The sequence below is a fragment of the Octopus sinensis genome, unplaced genomic scaffold, assembly GCF_006345805.1.
Source record: "Octopus sinensis unplaced genomic scaffold, ASM634580v1 Contig19113, whole genome shotgun sequence".
In the NCBI taxonomy this organism is placed as follows: Eukaryota; Metazoa; Mollusca; class Cephalopoda; order Octopoda; family Octopodidae; genus Octopus; species Octopus sinensis.
In genome coordinates, this window is record NW_021836179.1 from 182,099 (window position 1) to 206,076 (window position 23,978).

General features: G+C 39.7%; 3 protein-coding genes across 7 annotated transcripts in view; 1 reads left to right on the plus strand and 2 right to left on the minus strand.

Moving 5' to 3' along the window:
* The window catches only part of LOC115232017 (zinc finger protein 420-like), a 34,538-nt gene that overhangs the window by 4,287 nt on the left and 6,273 nt on the right, over positions 1–23,978 (minus strand). The window contains exon 2 of the mRNA XM_036500204.1: positions 20,640–20,771. Within this exon, the coding sequence (XP_036356097.1) occupies positions 20,640–20,771 (132 nt within the window). The remainder of the gene's footprint in view (positions 1–20,639; positions 20,772–23,978) is intronic.
* Positions 1–23,978, plus strand: part of LOC115232018 (zinc finger protein 850-like) — a 33,317-nt gene that overhangs the window by 882 nt on the left and 8,457 nt on the right. The window contains exons 2-3 of one of the 3 annotated variants that reach the window (XM_036500202.1): positions 200–889; positions 10,868–11,287. In XM_036500202.1, the coding sequence (XP_036356095.1) occupies positions 390–889; positions 10,868–11,287 (920 nt within the window). In that variant the 5' untranslated portion in view covers positions 200–389. Of the gene's footprint in view, positions 1–199; positions 890–8,699; positions 8,776–8,992; positions 9,017–10,008; positions 11,288–23,978 lie in introns of those variants that run through there. The other 2 variants (XM_036500203.1, XM_029801887.2) reach the window with 2 other exon arrangements.
* Positions 14,843–21,412, minus strand: LOC115232023 (zinc finger protein 22-like). 3 transcript variants are annotated; one of them, XM_036500220.1, is made up of 3 exons: positions 20,920–21,412; positions 15,637–15,785; positions 14,843–15,314 (listed from the first exon to the last, which is right to left on the minus strand). In XM_036500220.1, the coding sequence occupies exons 1-3, from the start codon at positions 21,157–21,159 to the stop codon at positions 15,260–15,262; spliced, it is 444 nt and encodes a 147-aa protein (XP_036356113.1). In that variant the 5' UTR covers positions 21,160–21,412; the 3' UTR covers positions 14,843–15,259. The 3 variants fall into 3 exon arrangements, with proteins under 3 accessions (XP_036356113.1, XP_036356114.1, XP_036356112.1); XM_036500221.1 differs by lacking the exons at positions 14,843–15,314; positions 15,637–15,785 and adding an exon at positions 19,859–20,477 and having other exon boundaries at positions 20,898–21,411; XM_036500219.1 differs by lacking the exons at positions 14,843–15,314; positions 15,637–15,785 and adding an exon at positions 19,859–20,471 and having other exon boundaries at positions 20,808–21,408.

Consider the following 23,978-nt stretch of genomic DNA (forward strand, 5'->3'; position numbering starts at 1 on the left):
TATACATACATATATATATATATATATATATATACACACACACACACACACACAGTGTGATGGAGTAGTTGTAGTCTACAAATTTTCAGATTTCACCTAAAGTTATTTGATGTCATTTGTTATTCAATATAGAAATGTCGTAACATTTCCGTATTGATCACCCCTCTCTATGTCTAATATTGTTTCTTTATTATTTCAGATTCACAGATGACATTGGCACATCTGTTGTACATTGGATACATCTGGAATATTTACCATGTTTTTTGAAGACCAAAAGAAAATGTTTTAGAGAACAGATATAATAACCCAACAGTTAGAAAGCTTTGAGCTGAGATTTATAGAAACATTACTCCCTTTCATTATCTGGTATGTTTGCATTCTAATTGAACATGTCAAAAGCGTTAGGGAAATTAGGATATCATTGTAAAATTTGTAGTAAATCATTCTCTACAAATAGTAATTTGGTTGAACACATTTGTGTTCAAACAGGTGAGAAGCCATTTCGCTGTGTTACCTGTGGTAAATCATTTTCTCACAATGTTAAATTAAGAACACACATACGTATTCATACAGGAGAGGAACCATATCACTGTGATACCTGTGGTAGATCATTCTCTCAAAACGGCAACTTAAGAAAACACATGCGTATTCATACAGGTGAGAAACCATACCCCTGTGATACCTGTGGTAAATCATTGTCTTCAAAGGGTAGCTTAATTGCACACAAATATATTCATACAGGTGAGCAGCCATTTCACTGTCATACCTGTGGTAAATCATTCTCTGCAAAAGACAGCTTAATTGCACACAAATATGTTCATACAGGTGAAAAGCCATTTCACTGTGATACCTGTGGTAAATCATTCTCTACGAATGGTAACTTAACAAGACACAAGCATTTCCATACAGGAGAAAAGCCATTTTCATGTGTCACCTGTGGTGAGTCATTCTCTACAAAAGATTACTTAATTTCGCACAAATATGTTCATACAGGTGAGAAACCATTTCACTGCGATACCTGTGGCAAATCATTCTCTCATGCCAGTAGCTTAAGTCAACACATACGTATTCATACAGGAGAAAAGCCATTTCACTGTGTTATCTGTGGTAAGTCAGTTTCTACCAAAGGGAGCTTAACTAAACACATCCGTACTCATACAGGTGAGAAACCATTTCACTGTGATGTCTGTGAAAAATCTTTTTCTCGATTCGGTGACTTGACTACACACAGACGTATTCATACGGGAGAAAAACCATTTCACTGTGATGTCTGTGAAAAATCATTCTGCACAAGCTCTCATTTAATTCAACATAAACGTATTCACACTGGAGAAAAGCCATTTCACTGTGATGTCTGTGGTAAATCATTCTCTCGAATTGGTGACTTGACTAAACACAGACGTACTCATACGGGAGAAAAACCATATAATTGCGACATCTGTGGCAAAGCATTCTCTCAGAGCAGCAGCTTAACTAGTCACAAACGTATTCATACAGGAGAGAGATGATTTCACTAAGGTGCCTGTAGAAAGTCATTCTCTCAGAGAAGTAACTTAACTAGACATGCATCTATCCATGTAAAGGTGTGATTTGGATCATTGTCAAAATTCATTAGAACACTGAACAATAGCCAATATTTTAAAACCATTTCCTCTGCTGAATCATGGCTTGACTATTCTGCCCTGAACAGTACTCATTGACCCCTTCACAGCATGTTTCAAATGTAAACCTGCTTATATATCTATTCCATATAACATAGTTGAAGGACATAGGAAAGATACTGTTGTTATGTTTAATGTTGGGGGCAAATATTAAGACCACAATCTGGGGCAGAGTTGTTGGCATGTCTGGTAAAATGTTTATCAGGATTTTATCTGTCTTTATAAAATGAAGGAAAGGACCAAGATGAAGATTGTGTTTTGGAGCTGAGGAGAAAAGAAAGACAAGGAAATGTTGTTCTTTACACTCTGAAGTAGCGTGAGATTGTGGATAAACCATTTCTTGAACTTGTGGTGAGCTTAGTGATAGAAAATCAACATAGGACCCTTACCAAGGACAAGAAACGGGATATTCTCACTGTACAAATTACATTTGTCATAAACATTTTGTGATGCACAGTAATAAGAGAGTTGGCTGAATGAAGAAGAATGCAGATGCCATGAACCATAACTGCGAATGTCCTCCGTCAAAGTAAGAAGCTCTGCACTGACATCTTGTCCAAATTTGTTGAGACTGGAGAAATTTCTGAGCGGAAGATGACTGGAAATTGAAATTGAAAGGCTTCGGTAGTTCTTGGTCTTCATCTAAATCTAAATTGGTGATTCAATAATTGGCCAGGAAAGGATGAAAGCCAAAGTTGACCTCTGCAGAAACTGAACTCAGAACATAAAAGACAAACGGAATATCACTAAGCATTTTGTCCAATGTTCTAGGAATTCTCCATCTTATTGCCCCTCTCCCTTCAGAAACTGGCGATAGACAGGAAAATGATGCTGATTTTATGCTCTTTTACTTGTTTCAGTCATTTGACTGTGGCCATGCTGGAGCACCGCCTTTAGTCGAGCAAATCGACCCCGGGACTTATTCTTTGTAAGCCCAGTACTTATTCTATCGGTCTCTTTTGCCGAACCGCTAAGTGACGGGGACGTAAACACACCAGCATCGGTTGTCAAGCAATGCTAGGGGGACAAACACACACACACATATATATATATACATATATATATATATATATATATATATATATATATATATATATATATATATATATATATATACACACATATATATATATATATATATATATATATATATATATATATATATATATATATATATACATATATACGACAGGCTTCTTTCAGTTTCCGTCTACCAAATCCACTCACAAGGCACTGGTCGGCCCGGGGCTATAGCAGAAGACAATTGCCCAAGATGCCACGCAGTGGGAATGAACCTGGGACCATGTGGTTGGTAAACAAGCTACTTACCACACAGCCACTCCTGCGCCTACTGGGAATTTTTTACATTATCTTTTTCTACTTTTCTGAGTCGGTCTTTTAAAATCATTTCGCTTGCCTTCTGAATTTGAGAGATAATTTATCACACATTCTCAAAATGACTGTTCTCCTTACACACATGCGTACACACTGTAATACAAATGTTATATGTTACTTCTTTCAGTGCAAAAGCAAAAATCAAAACTTTCCTTGTATGTAAACACATGTTTTTGTATCATACTCCATGCTTCCACCACAAAAGGTGAACACAGAATAAACAATATATTCATACACAAAAATGTCTTCTGGTGATTCATATTAATCGCTTTTCTATTTAATACTGCACGCTTGTGCAGCCAACGTCAGCTGCTATGAAATGGTATGTAATTATGGTTCAGCTTGTCGTCGTAGATTCAACACAAAATTATTCATACTGGAGAAAAGCCATTTCACTGTGATGTCTGTGGTAAATCATTCTGTGGGAGTAGTGACCTGACTACACACACACGTACTCATACGGGAGAAGAACCATATCACTGTGTTATCTGTGGTAAATCATTCTCGACAACCTCCTATTTAATTCAACACAAACGTATTCACACTGGAGAAAAGCCATTTCAATGTGATGTCTGCGATAAATCATTCTCTCGAATTGGTGACTTCACTCAACACAAACGTACTCATACAGGAGAAAGACCATATAATTGTGATGTCTGTGGTAAATCATTCTCTAGAATTTCTTGTTTAAGTCAACACAAAGTTATTCATACTGGAGAAAAGCCATTTCACTGTGATGTCTGTGGTAAGTCATTCTCTCGAGATGGTGATTTGACTAAACACAAACGTACTCATACGGGTGAAAAACCATATAATTGTGACATCTGTGGTAAATCATTCTCTGAGAATAACAGCTTAACTAGTCACAAACGTATTCATACAGGGGAGAGACCGTATCAATGTGATGTCTGTGGTAAATCATTCTCTCAGAGAAGTAACTTAACCAGGCATGCATCCATCCATGTAAAAGTTTGATTATATCGTTGTCAAAATTCATTAAAACACCCAACAGCAAACAATATTTTAAAACCTTTTCACCTGCTGAATCATGGCTGCTACCCACCTCTCCTCTCCTCTCTTGCTCTCACAACTCCTTACTCTCTTCACTCCTACCCAAATTCTCTCTTCATTGGTACACCCCACCACTCCACATGCACTAGCACTGACTACTTCACAGTACCTATACCACACACCTACACATAACCATCTACACACTCACACATTACAGACACACACACACAAGCGCACATCCATACGTCAACGTCACTAACCCCTATACACACACACACACACACATTCTCATATATGCACACACGTCTGTATCTGCATTTTGGGATCACCAATGCTTTACCTCCCCTTCTTTCTACCTCTCCTGTCATACTTGACCGCTAAATCTTTTTCTTTTCTTTTCTCTCTCTCTCTCTCTGTTTATTTTCTATTTTTCCTCTCTGCTGAAGAGCATAGGCTTGAAACATAAAAGACTCACTTTCCTGAGTTTGAAACCAATAAACTTACTTGTTGTTCACACACCCGTCTTTGTGTTTTGCTTTTCTGTAAATTTCAACTATATATACATATATATTTCTTTACTACCCACAAGGGGCTAAACACAGAGGGGACAAACAAGGATAGACAAAGGGATTAAGTCGATTACATCGACCCCAGTGCGAAACTGGTACTTTATTTATCGACCCCGAAAGGATGAAAGACAAAGTTGACCCGAGTTCAAATTCCGCCGAGGTCGACTTTGCTTTTCATCCTTTTGGGGTCAATTAAATAAAGTACCAGTTTCACACTGGGGTCGATGTAATCGACTTAATCCCTTTTGTCTGTCCTTGTTTGGCCCCTCTGTGTTTAGCCCCCAGCAGCCACGTAAAGAGCACCCACTACACTCACGGAGTGGTTGGCGTTAGGAAGGGCATCCAGCCGTAGAAACATTGCCAGATCAGACTGGGCCTGGTGCAGCCTTCTGGCTTCCCAGACCCCAGTTGAACCGTCCAACCCATGCTAGCATGAAAAGCGGATGCTAAATGATGATGATGATGATATATATATAGTTGAAATTTGTCCAATGCTAGAGGGACAAACACATACACACACGCACATATATATATACATATATATGACAGACTTCTTTCAGTTTCCGTCTACCAAATCCACTCACAAGGCATTGGTCAGTCCGAGGCTATAGCAGAAGACACTTGCCCAAGATGCCATGCAGTGGGACTGAACCCGGAACCATGTGGCTGGTAAGCAAGCAACTTACCACACAGCCACTCCTGCGCCTATGTATATACATATATATGTATGTATATACATATATATGTATGTATATACATATATATGTATGTATGTACATATATATATACATGCACACATCCAAAAGTGGAGACTTTCAGACAATGAATATTTAAGTTAACTTTGATACTTTTAATTGTACCACTTATAAATGCTGATGTGGACAAAGTATTAAGCCATGTCAATTTTATGAAATTGTTAATAGCACCAACCGATCGTAGCCGCTGCCAGACTCCCCTGGCACTTGTGCCAGTGGCACGTAAGAAGCACCCACTACACTCATGGAGTGGTTGGCGTTAGGAAGGGCATCCAGCTGTAGAAATACTGCCAGATCAGACTGGATTCTGGTGCAGCCCCTGGCTTCCCAGATCCCCGGTCGAACCATCAACCCGTGCTAGCGCGGAAAACGGATGTTAAACGATGATGATGATGATGAAGCGAACGCTTAGCAATAATTGGATCCATGGCTGCTTAGAAACTTCTGCTTTTAAATCTTCCAAAATATTCAGGAGTAAAAATAAAAGCAATTCCATTATCATGACAACATGTATATCATCATTGGTGGCGCTGACTCGTGTCTGAGTAGTTACTCTATAGCGAGTGAGTGAGCCCCTTCAACTTGTTGGGTGCCCCTGAGGTGGCTGTTCAGGGAAAGGATGATATATATTTTTATTATGGAGATGTACTTGCATAGCAAGTGACCTGATCTGAGATCGTGTGCTGGAAGGAAAACAATTGCAGCATGGAAGGTGTTTATAAGCCATTTAAGAAACACACAAAAACCGTGAGATTCACTTCAACAATTAAATTTAATTTGTTAATATATTTTCATTTCTTTGAGACTGAGACATATTCACTGCAGGACAGAATTTTGTCAGTGAACAGGTCGTGGTCTGAAAGAGACGAAAATATTTTGACAAATTAAATTTAAATGTTGAAGTGAATCTAACGGTTTTTGTGTGTTTCTTAAATGGCTTAGAAACACCTTCCATGCTGCAATTGTTTATATATATATATATATATATATATATATATATATATATATATACACACACACACATATATATTTCATTTCATTTCATTTGAGTTTGAGTCCATGCTCAGGCCAAGTCGAAGACTCCACCCTCAGAGTCTGGTGTGGTTGCCAGGTTGTATTCTCTGTATAATTTTGACATGTGTAGGAGTGAGTTTGAGTGAGTTTGTGCTCGTTGTGTATATCCTGGGGGATGGGGTTCATCTCTAATGGTGCTTAAGTATCTATCCAGCTGCAATTTGAATGATTCCACACTGCATCCTGATAGATTTCTGACATGTACCGGAATGGAGTTGAATAGTTGTGCTCCTCGAACCAACAGACTTGACTCTCGCAGGGTTTTTGCTGATGATGAGAACCTAATAATGTTTGAAAATCGATTTAGGTTGTTCATTATTTTCAGTCTGCAGAGAAACAGGTAAAAATTTGTCATGCTTAAATTATACCATATTTTACATATATATTGTAGTGACTTAATTTAGATATAAAGTAGATTCGAACCTAAATCGGCAAATTCCCCCAAATATCGATGTTAGTAATTCAATATTATGAATTTCGTCGACCCTGAAAGGATGAAAGGTGGAATTTGAAGTCAGGCCGTAGCGACGAGTGAAATACCAGTTTTGACAGCACGTAAAAGATTCTTATTTCTTTACTGCTCACAAGGGGCTAATTAAGTCGATTACTGCGTAACTGGTACTTAATTTATCGACCCCGAAGGGTTAAAAGACAAAGTCGACCTCGGCAGAATTTGAACTCACAACATAGCGGCAGACGAAATACCGCTAAGAATTTCGCCCGGCGCGCTAACGTTTCTGTCAGCTCGCCGCCTTATGCTTGGTTAACCACAATTAAGTATAAAATATATCTTTTAGAACATCGTCACCAAGGCCGTTGCTGGGAACAACGAAGATGCGTTTATCACAGCCAAGATATTAACCACAGTAACCATGGTGATTTGCATCAAAATATTATTACTATTTTTTTCCCTTCTTTCTTCAAATTTTCTTCCGTTTCTCGCCGAGTGTTTTCCGTTACAACCTGTTTCACCCAGGAGAATATCAATAACATATTTTTGTATGTTCTACACGGAGATTTTGGTGTGAGTAAATATATTTTCACACTAAATATTGATTTGTATAGCATATATTTCTTTATTGCCCACAAGGGGCTAAACATAGAGGGGACAAACAAAGGCAGACAAAGGGAAAAAGTCGATTACATCGACTCCAGTGCGTAACTGGTACTTTATTTATCGACCCCGAAAGGATTAAAGGCAAAGTTGAACTCAGAACGTTGCGGCAGACGAAATACTGCTAAGCATTGCGGCCGGCGTGCTAACGATTCTGCCAGCTCGCCGCCTTATTGATTTCTTTAGAATAACATGTAAGATATACATACGTGTTTCTTTATTGCCCAGAAGGGGACAAACAAGGACAGACAAACGGATTAAGTCGATTACATCGACCCCAGTGCATAACTGGTACTTTATTTATCGACCCCGAAAGGATTAAAGGAAAAGTCGACCTCGGCGGAATTTGAACCCAGAACGTAGCGGCGGACGAAATACGGCTACACATTTCGCCCGGCGTGCTAACGATTCTGCCAGCTCGCCGCCTTTACATACCTATCTATCGATTGATCATACGTGCCGGACTTCTTGTCTGGCTTCCAGAAATCCGGGAATATGCCGACTTGAAAAATACACCCTTCCCCCACCCCACATATATAAAAAAAAAGAAGAAATTTTTACGGTGAGCAACGATCTTCTTCTTCAAATGTAAACAAAAGACCGTTCACCAGTTTGACTGCAACGGTACCCATACCGTAATTTAGCCTCTTAGCAATTATTGATCATAATATTCCATGCTTCCTGAGATTCACCAACACTACACCTGATCTTTCTCCCCTCCATACACACACAAGCACGTATCTGACTCATACACTGTTCGCTTCCCAGGCATTTCTACATTACTGCAGATGCTTTATTACACACTTTCTGACAGGTTGTGGGGCACCTGAGCCCTGGATACAATAATTTCGTTATTATTATTATTATTATTATTTAAGGGTTTCAAATTTTGCCAGAAGGGGACGAGACGATTATATCGAGCGCAGTTCATAGTCCCTATTTCCTCCTCCCCTTTTGGAGCGGAGGGAATAAGTACCCCTTAAGGAGTTGGTTCTGGGGACGGGGGGGGGGGAATCCCCGCAGATCGAAAGAGGGGGCGGATTACTTTTGTCACATGACACCCCACACTTCCGTTTCCGCTACATCCTGCCTGACGCGGGAGAAGAACCGTAAAGTGTTTTTGTTTGTTTTTCACGGAGATTTTGAGGTGAGTAAACATATTTTCACTCTAAATATTGATTTGTGTAGCATAACAAGTAAGATATCCACACCTATCTATCGATCGATCGATCGTAGGTGCCGGATCTCTTATCCGGCTTCCAGAAATCCGGGAATACTTACACCGTGTATCGAGTATTCGGTTCCGCCCTCCCTTTTTCCGAAGATGACCAGGTTTTCATCTTTACACTTTGTGGGTCCTGAGGGACTGTGGCCTTCCTTGCTGCTGCCCCCCTCTCTTTAGAATCTCTGGTCATATTGATTTGTGTAGCATAACAGGTAAGATATCCACACCTATCTATCGATCGATCGTAGGTGCCGGATCTCTATCCGGCTTCCAGAAATCCGGGAATACTTATACCGTGTATAAGATGACCGGGTTTTCATCTTTACACTTTGTGTGTCCTGAGGGACTGTGGTCTTCCTTACTGCCGCCCCCGTCTCTTTAGCTTCTCTGGTCATATCTAATTCGGATTGTTTTCCTCCCCCAGAGCACACAACACTACGCTTCAGTGAGCGATGTTGAGCAGAATCTTCCAAAGTTAGACTAAGTTTCACCAAAGAACAGACGGAATGACACCCTCAACACAACACGGCCTAATTTCCTATTTTACAAACGTAAAATCGATTCACAGGTGAAATTGCATCAATGAATTGCACGAGTATTCTTGTCGCAGTGGACCTTATGAGAAATGGCACTTTGCCAGTTCTTCGCAGTCGCAGCATATCTCCAGAGGTCTCGGTTTTTTTGTCATTGCCTCTGTGAGGCATAATGTTCGAAGGCCATGCTTCACTACCTCATCCCGTGTCTTCCTGGGTCTACCTCAACCCCGGATTCATTCAACTGTTTGGGAGTGGCACTTTTTTACACACCTCTCCTCATCCTATGTGTGTATGTAGCTCCTACACGCATTTTTTTCTCTCTTGTATTTCTTCTGTGTATCTTTCTGTCGAAGAGCGTAGGCTAGAAACGTAAAAGACTTGTTCTATTTCTATTTCTGAGCTCCATACTAATACATTTGTTTGTTTGTACTCCACCTGCCTTCGTCTTTTGTTTATTTTCGTAAATCTTCCCGTTATATATATATATATATATATATATATATATATATATATATATATATATATATACACACACACACACAGTGTGATGGAGTAGTTGTAGTCTACAAATTTTTAGATTTCACCCAATGATGTCAATATAGAAATGTTATAACATTTCTCTTTTGATCTCTCCTCTCTATCTAAATACTGTTTCTTTATTATTTCAGATTAACGGATGACATTGGCATAAAACGACTTTTGTTCATAGGAGACATTTGGAATATTTACCATATTTTAAAGACTAAAGGAAAACGTTTTAGGGAACAAATATAATAACCCTACTGCTATAAATCTGGGATTGAATTACTGTGAAATATTTGCTATGAAATATTGGCTCTCACCTGAGATTCATACCAACATTTCTCCATCTCCTTACCTGGTGCTTTTGCTTTCTAATTAAATTTGAATATATTTTTAAAGGGGTTTGCAGCATCTTTAGATATTTATAATGATCACAGTTGATAGCAGTAGAAATATTTCTAAGGAGTAAATTATTACAAAAGAACAAGAAAAAGGAAATTATATGATTTGGTCAGAGAAGAACGGTAAAGGAAAAATTTGATACTGTGAGAAACTTCAATGGTTGGGTTGATTTGTATCCTTTAGAGAAATGTCAAAAGAACTGAGAAAATCAAAACATTGGTGTGAAATCTGTGGTAAATCATTCTTTAGAAGTACTGAGTTGATTAAACACATTCGTGTTCATACAGGTGAGAAGCCATTTGACTGTGATACCTGTGGTAAATCATTCTCTCTAAGACATCACTTAACTGAACATAAACGTATTCATACTGGGGAGCGGCCACATCACTGTGATGTCTGTGGTAAATCATTCTCTGCAAGTAGTACGTTAACTAAACACAAACGTATTCACACAGGAGAGAAACCATATCACTGTGATATCTGTGGTAAGGCATTCACTGAGAATGGTCACTTACACAGACACAAACGTTTTCATACAGGAGAAAAGCCATTTCAATGTGTCACCTGTGGTAAGTCATTCTCTGAAGGTAATGCCTTAACAACACACAAACGTATTCACACAGGAGAGAAGCCATATCGCTGCAATATCTGTGGTACATCATTTTCTGAATGCGGAGTCTTAGTAAGACACAGACGTATTCACACGGGAGAGAGACCGTATCACTGTGTTATCTGTGGTAAATCATTCTCTGGAATTAATGACTTGACTAGACACAAACGTATTCACACAGGGGAGAGACCATATCAGTGTGACGTCTGTGGTAAATCATTCACTGCAAAACAGAACTTAATTAAGCACAGACGTGTTCATACAGGGGAGAAACCATATCACTGTGACATCTGTGATAAATCATTCTCTCAGAGCAACAGCTTAACTACTCACAAACGTATTCATACGAGAGAAAAACCACATCACTGTGATATCTGTGGTAAATCATTCTCTAGGAGAAGTAACTTAACTACACATGCATCTGTCCATGCGAAAGTGTGATGGTATCATTGTCAGAATTCATTAGAACATCCAACAACAGCCGAAATCTTAAAACCGTTCTCTCTGGTAAATCACGGCTTAACCTTTGTGCCCTTAACAGTAACCATACTCATCAAAGTTACCACGTTGAGATGTTTTTTTATAGTCAGATGCCCTTCCTTATGCCAACCACTTTAGTAGATTCTTACCTGGCATTCACATAGTTTACCTGGACACAGGTTGCTTTTTAAACTCCATTCCGTTCAGAAAATAACTTGTAAACATAAATTTATTCACATAGTAAAAAAAAGATATGTGTGTGTGATAACAAGCTGTTATCAATATACAGATCAATATACAGACGGATAGGTATGTAGACTATATGAACAGACATATTTGGAGACACGGATCCTCACATATAAAGATGCACATCCATACATACAAACATGGTACATAGTTACATAACACACACACACACAAGGGGACAGAGGTGCATATATACACAAACACAGACAGGCAAGCACATGAATGTGTATTCTATCCATTCTATTCAGGACCAAGTTGAAGATTGTGTTTTGGAGAAAAAAGAAGACAGGGCAATGTTGTTTCTTACACTCCCAAGAAGAGGCATAAGGTTGCGGACAAACCATTTCTCGAATCTGTCGAGTGTTTTGCGAAAAAAACCCCAAAAAAAACATGACCTTGGAGCCTTACCAAAGACAAGAATCTGGATATTCTCTGTGTAGAAGTGAAATTTTATCATAAACATGTGGTGCTGCACAGTAATAAGAGACCTGGGTGAATGAAGAAGAATGCAAATGCCATGGATTGTATTATGAATGCCCTCGATTGATGTAAGAAGCTCTGCAATGACATCTGGACCCAATTTGTTGAGACTGGAGAAGTTTCAGAGCAGAAGTTGACTGGAAATGGAAATCCAAAATCTTCAGTAAATCCTGATCTTCATCTAAATCTTAATTTGGTGATTCAATACTGTTGCTCTTTAAATATTTACAGAGATTATTTTCCCTGGAGGATATATATATATATATATATATGTATATATATACCACTGATAGTGTTTAGAAGACCTTGTAACTTCTGTGATGGTGTTAATACATGGGACCAATGCCAAGACAGACATTCATCTCAGTGGAGTCCCCTCCTTTCCCCTGGACTGTCCCTTATTACGGTGTGTATTATGTCTTCTCCCCCCCCCCCCCCCACTACACCTCATCATCCACTACAATCCCTTTCCTCCACCTCCTCCCCAACACCACTCTCTCCTCTCTGTCTTCTAGTCTCCCACTTCCAACTGTATCATTTCTCTCTTTCTGCTCCTCAATATACAAAGCTTCACCACTCACTGCATCCCCCTTCCTTTTCCTCCCCTGTCTACCTCCCACTCTCCTCTTACACTCACAAACCCACCTCCCTCACTGCAACAGTCTTTCTCTTTCTCTTGCATATTAATCCTCAGACTTCTTCAGCAGATGCAGTTACATTCCATCCATGACTCTCCAGTTTTTTTTTCTGACGTTCTTTATCCAGCATTAAATCAGCAAGTAATCTCTAGTTTTCAGGACCAGAAGGTTTAAATTGCATAGAATTTAGCTGTTGTTTCTAGCAGGTGAAGTGACCATATATTGATCAAACAAAAAGAAAATATTGATGAACAAATAAAATTCAGCTGAATATATTCTTTTCTTCTTTTACCTGTTTCTCTGTTTGTAGCCTCTGGCAACAGACAGGGAGATGGGATTCTATCTGTTTCCACTTCTGTTCCAAACTGGATACAAATACTATGTCGAAATTGCTTCTCAAAATATGTATCTTATGTAACCATAAATATAAAATATCTTCTAGAACCATAAATGGACACAGGACAGACGATGTAATCTAGTTTATGAGAGCAACTACGGACTTTGTATTTTATATCAGAAGTCCCAACCAACGGATTGCATATCGGAACCCACCTGTGGAACTTTTGCTACCAGGCTGCAAAGAAATAATTCATTTGTTTAAAATTATATAATAATTAAATTGAATATTGGACTTGAATTTTAAAATTGTTTAAATATTCAACATTCATCTCTGCTCAATACTCTCATAACTGTAACCACATTTATAATTAAAGTATAATTCTATAATTACTGAGTATTTTACGTCTACCTTTACTATCTATAATAACAATGGCTACATTTTGCAATTAATGTATATTTTTTTATTTATAGGCGCAGGAGTGGTAAGTAGCTTGCTAACCAACCACATGGTTCCGGGTTCAGTCCCACTGTGTGGCACCTTGGGCAAGTGTCTTCTGCTATAGCCCCGGGCCGACCACAGCCTTGTGAGTGGATTTGGTAGACGGAAACTGAAAGAAGCCCGTCGTATGTATATATATATATATGTGTGTCTGTGTTTGTCCCAGTAGCATTGCTTGACAACCGATGCTGGTGTGTTTATGTCCCCGTTACTTAGCGGTTCGGCAAAAGAGACCGATGGAATACGTACTGGGCTTACAAAAGAATAAGTCCCGGGGTTGAGTTGCTCGATTAAAGGTGGTGCTCCAGCATGGCCGCAGTCAAATTACTGAAAGAAGTAAGAGAGTATGTAATTCAACTAATTTTCAGATTTGAAAGAAATTATACACTTTGTCTTCTCTTTAATAAATCACTCTTTTATTATTTCCCATCTGAATCGAAATGCAGTGGAATCATCCATGTACCACAACCGGTCCGCATAATTATTGTCTGGCACGAAGCCGGTCCATTGTAGAAAAAAGGTTGGAGAGAACCGTTTCATATATACATCCTGTCCACAACTCTATGTAAGGGAGATAACTTAGCATTCCGATATTTTTAATAAAATCTTAAATATATATAACGTAATGAAATTATTGTATACAGTGCTCAGGTGCACCACAACTTGTCAGAAAGTGCGTATAAAGTACATGCAGTAATGTACAAATGTCTGGAAAGCGAACAGTGTATAAGTCAGATACATGCTTGCGTGTGTATGGAGGGAAGAAAATCAGGTGTAGTGTTGGCGAATCTCAGGAAGTTTTGAACGATGCAGTGCTCCGACAACTAACAACCGATGCCGGCAGTTTGTTCCATGCTTCAGCAACTCTTAGCGTGAAAAAATGTTTCCGAAAGTCATGGGAGCTGTGCTGTTTTCTGACTTTGCAAACATGTCCATGGGTGTTAGACAGGTGGAGTTTGAAAAGGTGCTCAGAGTTATTGTTTGTGCAATGGTTAATAACTTTATGGGTGTCTGCCAAGTCAGCTGCCAGACATCGGAGTTTCAATGTGTCCATGCCCAGGGAAGTAAGGCGTTCAGAATATGGCAAATGCCTGATGGAGGGTATTCTCTTGGTTGTCAGATACATGCTTGCGTGTGTATGGATGGAAGAAAATTAGGTGTAGTGTTGGCGAATCTCAGGAAGTTTTGAAGGATGCAGTGCTCCGACAACTAACAACTGATGCTGGCAGTTTGTTCCATGCTTCAGCAACTCTTAGCGTGAAAAAATGTTTTCTGAAGTCATGGGAGCTGTGCTGTTTTCTGACTTTGCAAACATGTCCACGGGTGTTAGACAGGTGGAGTTTGAAAAGGTGCTCAGAGTTATTGTTTGTAAGATGGTTAATAATTTTATGGGTGTCTGCCAAGTTAGTTGTTGTTGGTTGCAGTGAAGCTGCATTAGTTTTGTTGATTCTGTTGTTCTTATTGTTGTTGTTGTTTGTGTTGAGGCTTTGAGAGCCACAGGGGAGCATCTCTTTAGGTTTGGTTCCCGGCCACACTTGACCAACATTCATGTCTGGCAGAGTTGGGCCTTGCTTTGCTGGCAAGTAGTGGGATTAGATTCATCTTCATCTCTTACAACTACAACATTGCCTGCAGAAGAGGTCACCAGGTTGGCAAATATTAATTGTTGTTGGGTGTTTTAACGATGTCTGACAATGATGCAATCACACTTTTACATGGACAGATGCATGTGTAGTTAAGTTACTTCTCCGAGAGAATGTTTAACCCCAGATACTACAGTGATATAGTCTCTCCCCTGAATGAATACGTTGGTGTCGTGTTAAGTTCGGGGTTGTCAGAGAAGGATTTGCCACAGGTATCACAGTGAAATGGCTCCTCACCTGTATGAAAACGTTTGTCTGTAGTCAAGTCAGTAATTCCAGAGAATGATTTACCACAGATTTATCACACTGTGTGAATACCTTTGTGTTTAGTTAAATCACTGTTTTGAGAGAAGGCTTTGCCACAGATATCACAGCGATGTGGCTTCTCACCTGTATGAACACGTTTGTGTCGAATGAAGCTAGAGTTGGCAGAGAATGATTTACTACAGATATCACACTGATATGGTTTCTCCCTTGTATGAATACGTTTGTGTGTATTCAAGTCAGAAATTCCAGCAAATGATTTACTACAGATATCACACTGATATGGCCTCTCTCCTGTGTGAATACGCCTGTGTCTTCTTAATTGACCATCCTCAGTGAATGCTTTCCCACAAATATCACATTCACATGGTTTCTCTCCTGTGTGGATACGTATATGTTTAGTTAAGGTACTACTTACAGAGAATGATTTACAACAGATATCACACTGATATGGTCTCTCACCTGTGTGAATACGCCTGTGACTTTTTAATTGACCATCCTCAGTGAATGCCTGTCCGCAGATATCACATTCATATGGTTTCTCTCCTGTGTGGATACGTATATGTTTAATTAAGGTGCTACTTGCAGAGAATGATTTACCACAGACATCACAATTATATGGTTTTTCTGCAGAATGAATATTTTTATGCACAAATAAGGTACTGTTTAAAGTGAAAGATTTACCACAGATATCACAGTGAAATGGTTTCTCTCCTGTGTGAGTACGCCTGTGTTTACTCAAGCTACCGTTTTGAGAGAAGGATTTGCCACAGGTATCACAGTGAAATGGCTTCTCACCTGTATGAAAACAAATGTGTTTAACCAAATCATTACCTGTGGGGAAGGATTTACCACAGATTTCACAACCATGTTGTGATTCTTCTAATTCTTTTGACATTTTTCTAAGGAATACAAATGGATCCAACCATTAAACTTTTCCCTTGTTTTTCTTCTCTCAACACAGAATATAATTTCTTTTTCTTTGTTGTTGTTGTTATCATTTATTCCTTATTTCTACTGCGATCAACTGTTATTTTATCAATATTTAAAATTCTGCAAACTCCTTTGCAAATAGATTCAACTTAATTAGAATGCAAAAGCAACAGATAACGAGATGGAGAAATGTTGCTATGAATCTCAGCTCAGATCAAATGTTTCACAGCAATTCAATCCTAGATTTATAACAGTTGGGATATTATATCTGTTCTCTATAATATTTTCCTCTAGTCTTTAAATTATAAATATTCCAGATGTCTCCAATGTACAAAAGTTGTTTTGTGCCAATGTCATCCGTGAATCTGAAATAATAAAGAAACAGAATTAGATAGAGAGGAAAGATCAAAATAGGATTGTTACATTTCTATATTGAATAACAAATGACATCATATAACATTGGGTGAAATCTAAAACTTTATGTGTGGTAAGTAGCTTGTTTACCAACCACATGGTACCGGTTGAGTCCCACTGCGTGGCACCTTGGGCGAGTGTCTTCTACTACAGCCTCGGGCCGACCAAAGCCTTGGGAGTCGACTTGGTAGACGGAAACTGAAAGAAGCCCGTCGTATATATGTATATGTGTGTGTGCGTGTATGTTTGTGTTTGTCCCCCTAGCATTGCTTGACAACCGATGCTGGCGTGTTTATAACCCCGTCACTTAGCAGTTCGGCAAAACAGACCGGTAGAATAAGTACTGGGCTTACAAAGAATAAGTCCCGGGGTTGTGTTGCTCGATTAAAGGCGGTGCTCCAGCATGGCCGCAGTCAAATGACTGAAACAAGTAAAAGAGTAATAACTATATGTTTACATTATGTAACATTTTATATGGCTGCTGGGGGTGTTTGTCTCCCCTTCATAAATATATAAGTACACAGGAAAAAATGTGTCGAAGCCATCAGGAAGCGTCGATGCTTCCTAGGGCTAAACAGCGGTAGTGTAATCCCCTACTGTCACGTTAGATTGACAGTATACAACCATTCTATCGCTCCACCACCATACATATCTCTGAGATATTTAGAAATTTAATATTTCTGATATATATATATATATATATACTCTTTTACTTGTTTCAGTCATTTGACTGCGGCCATGCTGGAGCACCGCCTTTAGTCGAGCAAATCGACCCTGGGACTTATTCTTTGTAAGCCCAGTACTTATTCTATCGGTCTCTTTTTGCCGAACCGCTAAGTGACGGGGACATAAACACACCAGCATCGATTGTCAAGCAATGCTAGGGGGACAAACACAGACACACCAGCATCGATTGTCAAGCAATGCTAGGGGGACAAACACAGACACACAAACATATACATATATATATATATATATATATATATATATACGACAGGCTTCTTTCAGTTTCTGTCTGCCAAATCCACTCACAAGGCTTTGGTCAGCCCGAGGCTATAGCAGAAGACACTTGCCCAAGATGCCATGCAGTGGGACTGAACCCGGAACCATGTGGTTGGTAAGCAAGCTACTTACCACACAGCCACTCCTGCGCCTAACTGTTTATATATATAAAATACAAAAACGGTTTCTAATGCAAAACATCCAGAAAGTTAGGTGAAACAAAAAAGAGACAACAAAATATCCAGACAGATGATACAAAGAAAACAAGGACGGATCATTTGGAGTTTTCTATCCTCAGTCGAGTTCCAGATTATCTTTGCAATTTCGGCTGATATATGATATATATATATCCCCCGAGGTAGGTGGCCCTGCTCGATGTGTAGAAACTCCATAAGATGTACCCAGTGTAAGCTATGGACACATAAGAGGTGCAGCAACATCAAAGGAACATTAACCGAGAAGATAGCTTTCATGTGCGGCAGATGCACAGGGGCAATAGACACCACAGACACTCAGAAATCAGATTCCATCACACTCCAGGGGGAGAAACTAGAAGTAGTTAATAGTTCCCGTTACCTAGGTGACCAGGTAAGTAGTGGAGGTGGATGCTGAGAGTGTTACCACTAGAATAAGAATAACCTGGGCAAAGTTTAGAAAGCTTCTTTCCTAATGGTGACAAAGGGTCTCTCGCTCAGAGTGAAAGGTAGATTGTACGACGCATGTGTGTGAACTGCCTTGCTTCATGGCAGTGAAACATGGACCATGACTGTGGAGGACATGCGTAGGCTTGAAAGAAATGAAGCTAGCATGACCCACTGGATGTGTAATGCCAGTGTCCATGCACGACAGAGTGTAAGCACCCTGAGAGAAAGGTTGGACATAAGAAGCATCGGATGTGGCATGCAGGAGAGGCGTCATCATCGTTTAATGTCCATTTTCCAACCATGGCTTGACAACAGATGTTAGAGCGAGAAAGACACACATGAAGATGATCGTAGAATATGCTAGAAACAACAGCCAAATCTCCATTTAATCACACACCTTTAAGTCTGACAATATTTACTCTTTTTTTAACGGAAAGGGCTTCTCTTATGGTTTTAAGTGCGTAATGCCAACGAAATCAAGTAAATCGGGGGGAGTAAAGGACGAGGAGGGGGTCGTTAAAAAGCTAAATCTCTCGAAAAAAGGCACTACTTAAATATAGGTCCCGATGCATCTACGTAACAATGTTTTTAGGTTAGGGTTATGTAGATGCGTCAAGACCTTTGTATTTAAGTAGTATGGGAAAAATTTCTTTTTTTTAAATGATGCTTCAAATCAATTTCAAGTGTGCATTCTAAGACAAAATCTGAAAAATTCCAACATATGTGGGCCACCTACCGCTGACGACCACCGTATTTTCTACGCTTTCTTCACAATCTGCTGGAATAGAGGAGACATGAACGACGGTAGTATGTACAAAAACAAAGCGAGCATTCGTCAAGGCAGTTGGTTTGAAAACAGTCATCTCACTTTGTTCAATATCATCCTTCTATCATATTGCTGGGCCCACGACTTTTCTCTCTCAAAGACATTTCTCATAAGGTCCACTGCGACAAGAATACTCGTGCAATTCATTGATGCAATTTCGACTGTGAATCGATTTTACGTCTGTAAAATAGGAAATTAGGCCGTGTTGTGTTGAGGGTGTAATTCCGTCTGTTCTTTGGTGAAACTTAGTCTAACTTTGGAAGATTCTGCTCAACATCGCTCACTGAAGCGTAGTGTTGTGTGCTCTGGAGGAGGAAAACAATCCGAATTAGATATGACCAGAGAAGCTAAAGAGACGGGGGCGGCAGTAAGGAAGGCCACAGTCCCTCAGGACCCACAAAGTGTAAAGATGAAAACCTGGTCATCTTCAGAAAAAGGAAGGGCGGAACCGAATACTCGATACACGGTATAAGTATTCCCGGATTTCTGGAAGCCGGATAAGAGATCCGGCACGTACGATCGATCGATAGATAGGTGTGGATATCTTACCAATTATGCTTTACAAATCAATATGACCAGAGAAGCTAAAGAGACGGGGGCGGCAGCAAGGAAGGCCACAGTCCCTCAGGACCCACAAAGTGTAAAGATGAAAACCTGGTCATCTTCGGAAAAAGGGAGGGCGGAACCGAATACTCGATACACGATATAAGTATTCCCGGATTTCTGGAAGCCGGATAGGAGATCCGGCACGTACGATCGATCGATAGATAGGTGTGTATATCTTACCTGTTATGCTACACAAATCAATGTTATCTTGCCAATGTAGATTATAAGAGTGGCTATAAAATATATTGTGATAACAGCTCGTTAACACACTCAGGTAAGAATTTACTAAAGTGGCTGAAGTGGTTGATATAAGGAAGAGTATCTGGCTGTAAAAAAGTATCTGAAAAGGGTGACCACGAAGTGTATGGTTACTTTCAGGGGTCAATGATTACTTTTAAGGGCACAAAGGTTAAGCCATGATTTTCCAGGGAGAAAGGTTCCAAGATATTGAATGTTGCTGTGTGTTCTAATGAATTTTGACAATGATACAATCACACTTTCGCATGGATAGATGCATGTGTATTTAAGTTACTTCTCTGAGAGAATGATTTACCACAGATATCACAGTGATATGGTTTTTCTCCTGTATGTATAAGTTTGTGTTTAGTTAAGTCACAACTTTGAGAGAAAGCGAGACCACATGTATCACAATTATATGGTGTCTTCCCTGTGTGAATGCGTTTGTGTTTAGTTAAGTTTGAGTTATCAGAGAATGATTTACCACAGGTGTCACAGTGAAATGGTTTTTCACCTGAATGAATACGTTGGTGTGTAGTCAAGTCGCTAATTCCAGAGAATGATTTGCCACAGGTAACACAATGATACGGTCTCTCTCCTGTGTGAATACGTTCGTGTCTTCTTAAGATTTTACTGTCAGAGAATGCTTTGCCACAGATATCGCAACAATATGGTTTCTCACCTGTATGAATACGTTTGTGTGTTGTTAATTGACTACCTACAGAGAATGATTTAGCACAGGTAATACAGTGAAATGGCTTTTCCCCTGTATGAAAACGTTTGTGTCTGCTTAAGTGACTATTCTCAGTGAATGCCTTTCCACAGATATCACAGGTATATGGTCTCTCACCTGTATGAATACGTTTGTGCCGACTTAAGCTACTGTTCTGAGAGAATGATTTACCACAGGTATCACAGTGAAATGGCTTCTCACCTGTATGGATACGAACGTGCTTAATCAACTCACTACTTCTAGAATATGATTTACCACAGATTTCACAATAATGTTCTGATTTCCCTAATTCTTTTGACATTTCTCCAAGAGACAAAATAGACCCAACCGTTAAAGTTTCTCACAGTATTAAATTTTCCCCTTATCTTTCTTCTCTCACCACAGAATGTAATTTCCTTCTTCTTGTGCTTAGAAATATTTCTACTGCTATGGACTAAAATTCTGCAAACTCCTTTGCAAATAGATTCAACTTTAATCAGAATGCAAAAGCAACAGGTAAGGAGATGGAGAAATGTTGCTACGAATCTTTGCTCAGAGCAAATATTTCACAGTAATCCAACCCTAGTAGGGTTATTATATCTGTTCCCTAAGACATTTTCCTTTAGTCTTTAAGACATGATAGATATTCCAGATGTATCCAATATACAGAAGTCGTTTTGTGCCAATGTCATCTGTGAATCTGAAATAATAAAGAAATAGTTTTAGATATAGAAAACAGATCAAATTGGAAGTGTTGCAACATTTCTATATTGATTAACAAATGACATCAAATAACTTTAGGTGAAAATTTATAAACTACAACTACACCTTCACATTGTTTGTGTATACATATATATCAGGTAGAGTAAAAAGTAAGCAACGTTTTGAACCATGAGGAATTTCTACTGGATTTTTGCAGTGTTTTGAATTTTTAAAAACATTTTTTTGCAATTGTCTGATAATATAGATATAGCCTTGCCCAAATGCATCAATAAATTAATACTCTTTTACTTGTTTAAGTCATTTGACTGCAGCCATGCTGGAGCACCGTCTTTAGTCGAGCAAATCGACCCCGGGACTTATTCGTTGTAAGCCCAGTACTTACTCTATCGGTCTCTTTTGCCGAACCGCTAATTGACGGGGACGTAAACACACCAGCATCGGTTGTCAAGCAATGCTAGGGGAACAAACACACACATATACATATATACATATACACGACAGGCTTCTTTCAATTTCCGTCTACCAAATCCACTCACAAGGCATTGGTCGGCCCGGGGCTATAGCAGACGACACTTGCCCAAGATGCTACGCAGTGGGACTGAACCCGGAACCATGTGGTTGGTTAGCAAGCTACTTACCACACAGCCACTCCTGATATTGATATTTTTTTCCCTGTCCTTACAATCATCTGAAACAGAACTGTCAAAGAACGATATTCAAGCAATTTTGCAATTCAAATTCAAAAAAGGTCGTAAAGCAGCTGAAACTGCTTGCGATATCAACAAAATGTTTGGTGTGGAAACGACCAGTGAGTGGTCAGCTTGGAAATGGTTTAAATGATTTCGCAGTGGAGACCAGAGCCTTCAAGATCGTTAGTGCAGTGGACGCCCATCTGTCATTGATAACAAGTCAATTAAGGACTGTCATTAAGAAAGACCCATGCGAAACCACTCGAGAAGTGGCAAAAGAACTTCAATGAAAATCAGAAGATGTGCAGATATGAAATTTGCTTGTAGCTTCTTCTCCATTACCAGACCGACCCATTTCTTGACTGTATTGTAACTTGTGATGAAAAGTGGATCCTGTATATCATCAACATCGTTTAGCGTCCGCTTTCCATGCTGGCATGGGTTGGACGGTTCAACTGGGGGTCTGTGAAGCCCGAAGGCTGCACCAGGTCAGTCAGATCTGGCAGTGTTTCTACAGCTGGAAGCCCTTCCTAACGCCAACCACTCCGTGAGTGTAGTGGGTGGTGCTTTTTATGTGCCAGGCGAGGCTGGCACGGCCACGATCGGATGGTGTTTTTTTGTGCCACCGACACAGGTGCCAGACAAGGCTGGCGAATGGCCACGCTCGGATGGTGTTTTTCACATGCCACCGGCACGGAGGCCAGGCAAGGCCACGCTCAGATGGTGTTTTTTACGTGCCCACTGCACGGAGGCCAGTCGATGCGGTACTGGCTACGGCCACGTTCGGATGGTTTTCTATGTGCCACCGGCACTGGTATCACGAAAAATACAAATTCCATTGATGTTCATCAATTTTGATTTGATTTGATTTTCACTTGTCTCAACAGGTCTTCACAAGTAGAGTTATGTGTTCCAATGATAAAAAAATGTTCTTTGCAGTGGTTGGAACAAATAAAGCACCAAAAACCTTCCCTAAATTTGAGCCCTTCAAAAAGAAGGTTATGGTGACTGTTTGGTGGTGTACTGCTGGACTCTTCCACTATAACTTCTTAAAACCTGGAAAAACCATTACTGCAGAAACATATTGCCATGAAATTGCCGAGATGAATGCAAAACTGAATCTCCTCCGTCCCAAGACTGGTCAACAGAAGACGGCCAATCATTCTTCATGATAATGCTTGACCACATTTCACTAACGATGATCCAGATGTTAGGGGAACCTGGCTACCAAGTACTTCTCCACCACCCAGCTTATTCCCCAAACCTTTCTCCTACTGACCACCACAGCTTTCAAGCACTTTGAAGGAGTTCAAAGTCAAACTGCGGAAAATGTATTCAAAAGCGCAGGAGTGGCTGTATGGTAAGTAGCTTGCTTACCAACCACATGGTTCCGGGTTCAGTCCCACTGCGGGGCACTTTGGGCAAGTGTCTTCTGCTAAAGCCCCGGGCCGACCAAAGCCTTGTGAGTGGATTTGGTAGACGGAAACTGAAAGAAGCCCGTCGTATATATGTATATATATATATATATATAAATCAAAGCAATTAAGATTCAAGTCAATTCCAATGAATTTACTTGAATGTGGTACTTAACTTAGATGCACCAGAAAAACTATATGGTGTTAACCATACAGTAATGTGGGGTGATTATAAATGAGAAAGAAGCAACAAGAATGGATTAGTTTTTCGGACAATTGTTTCATACAAAGACAGGCTTTATTACAAGTTGCAA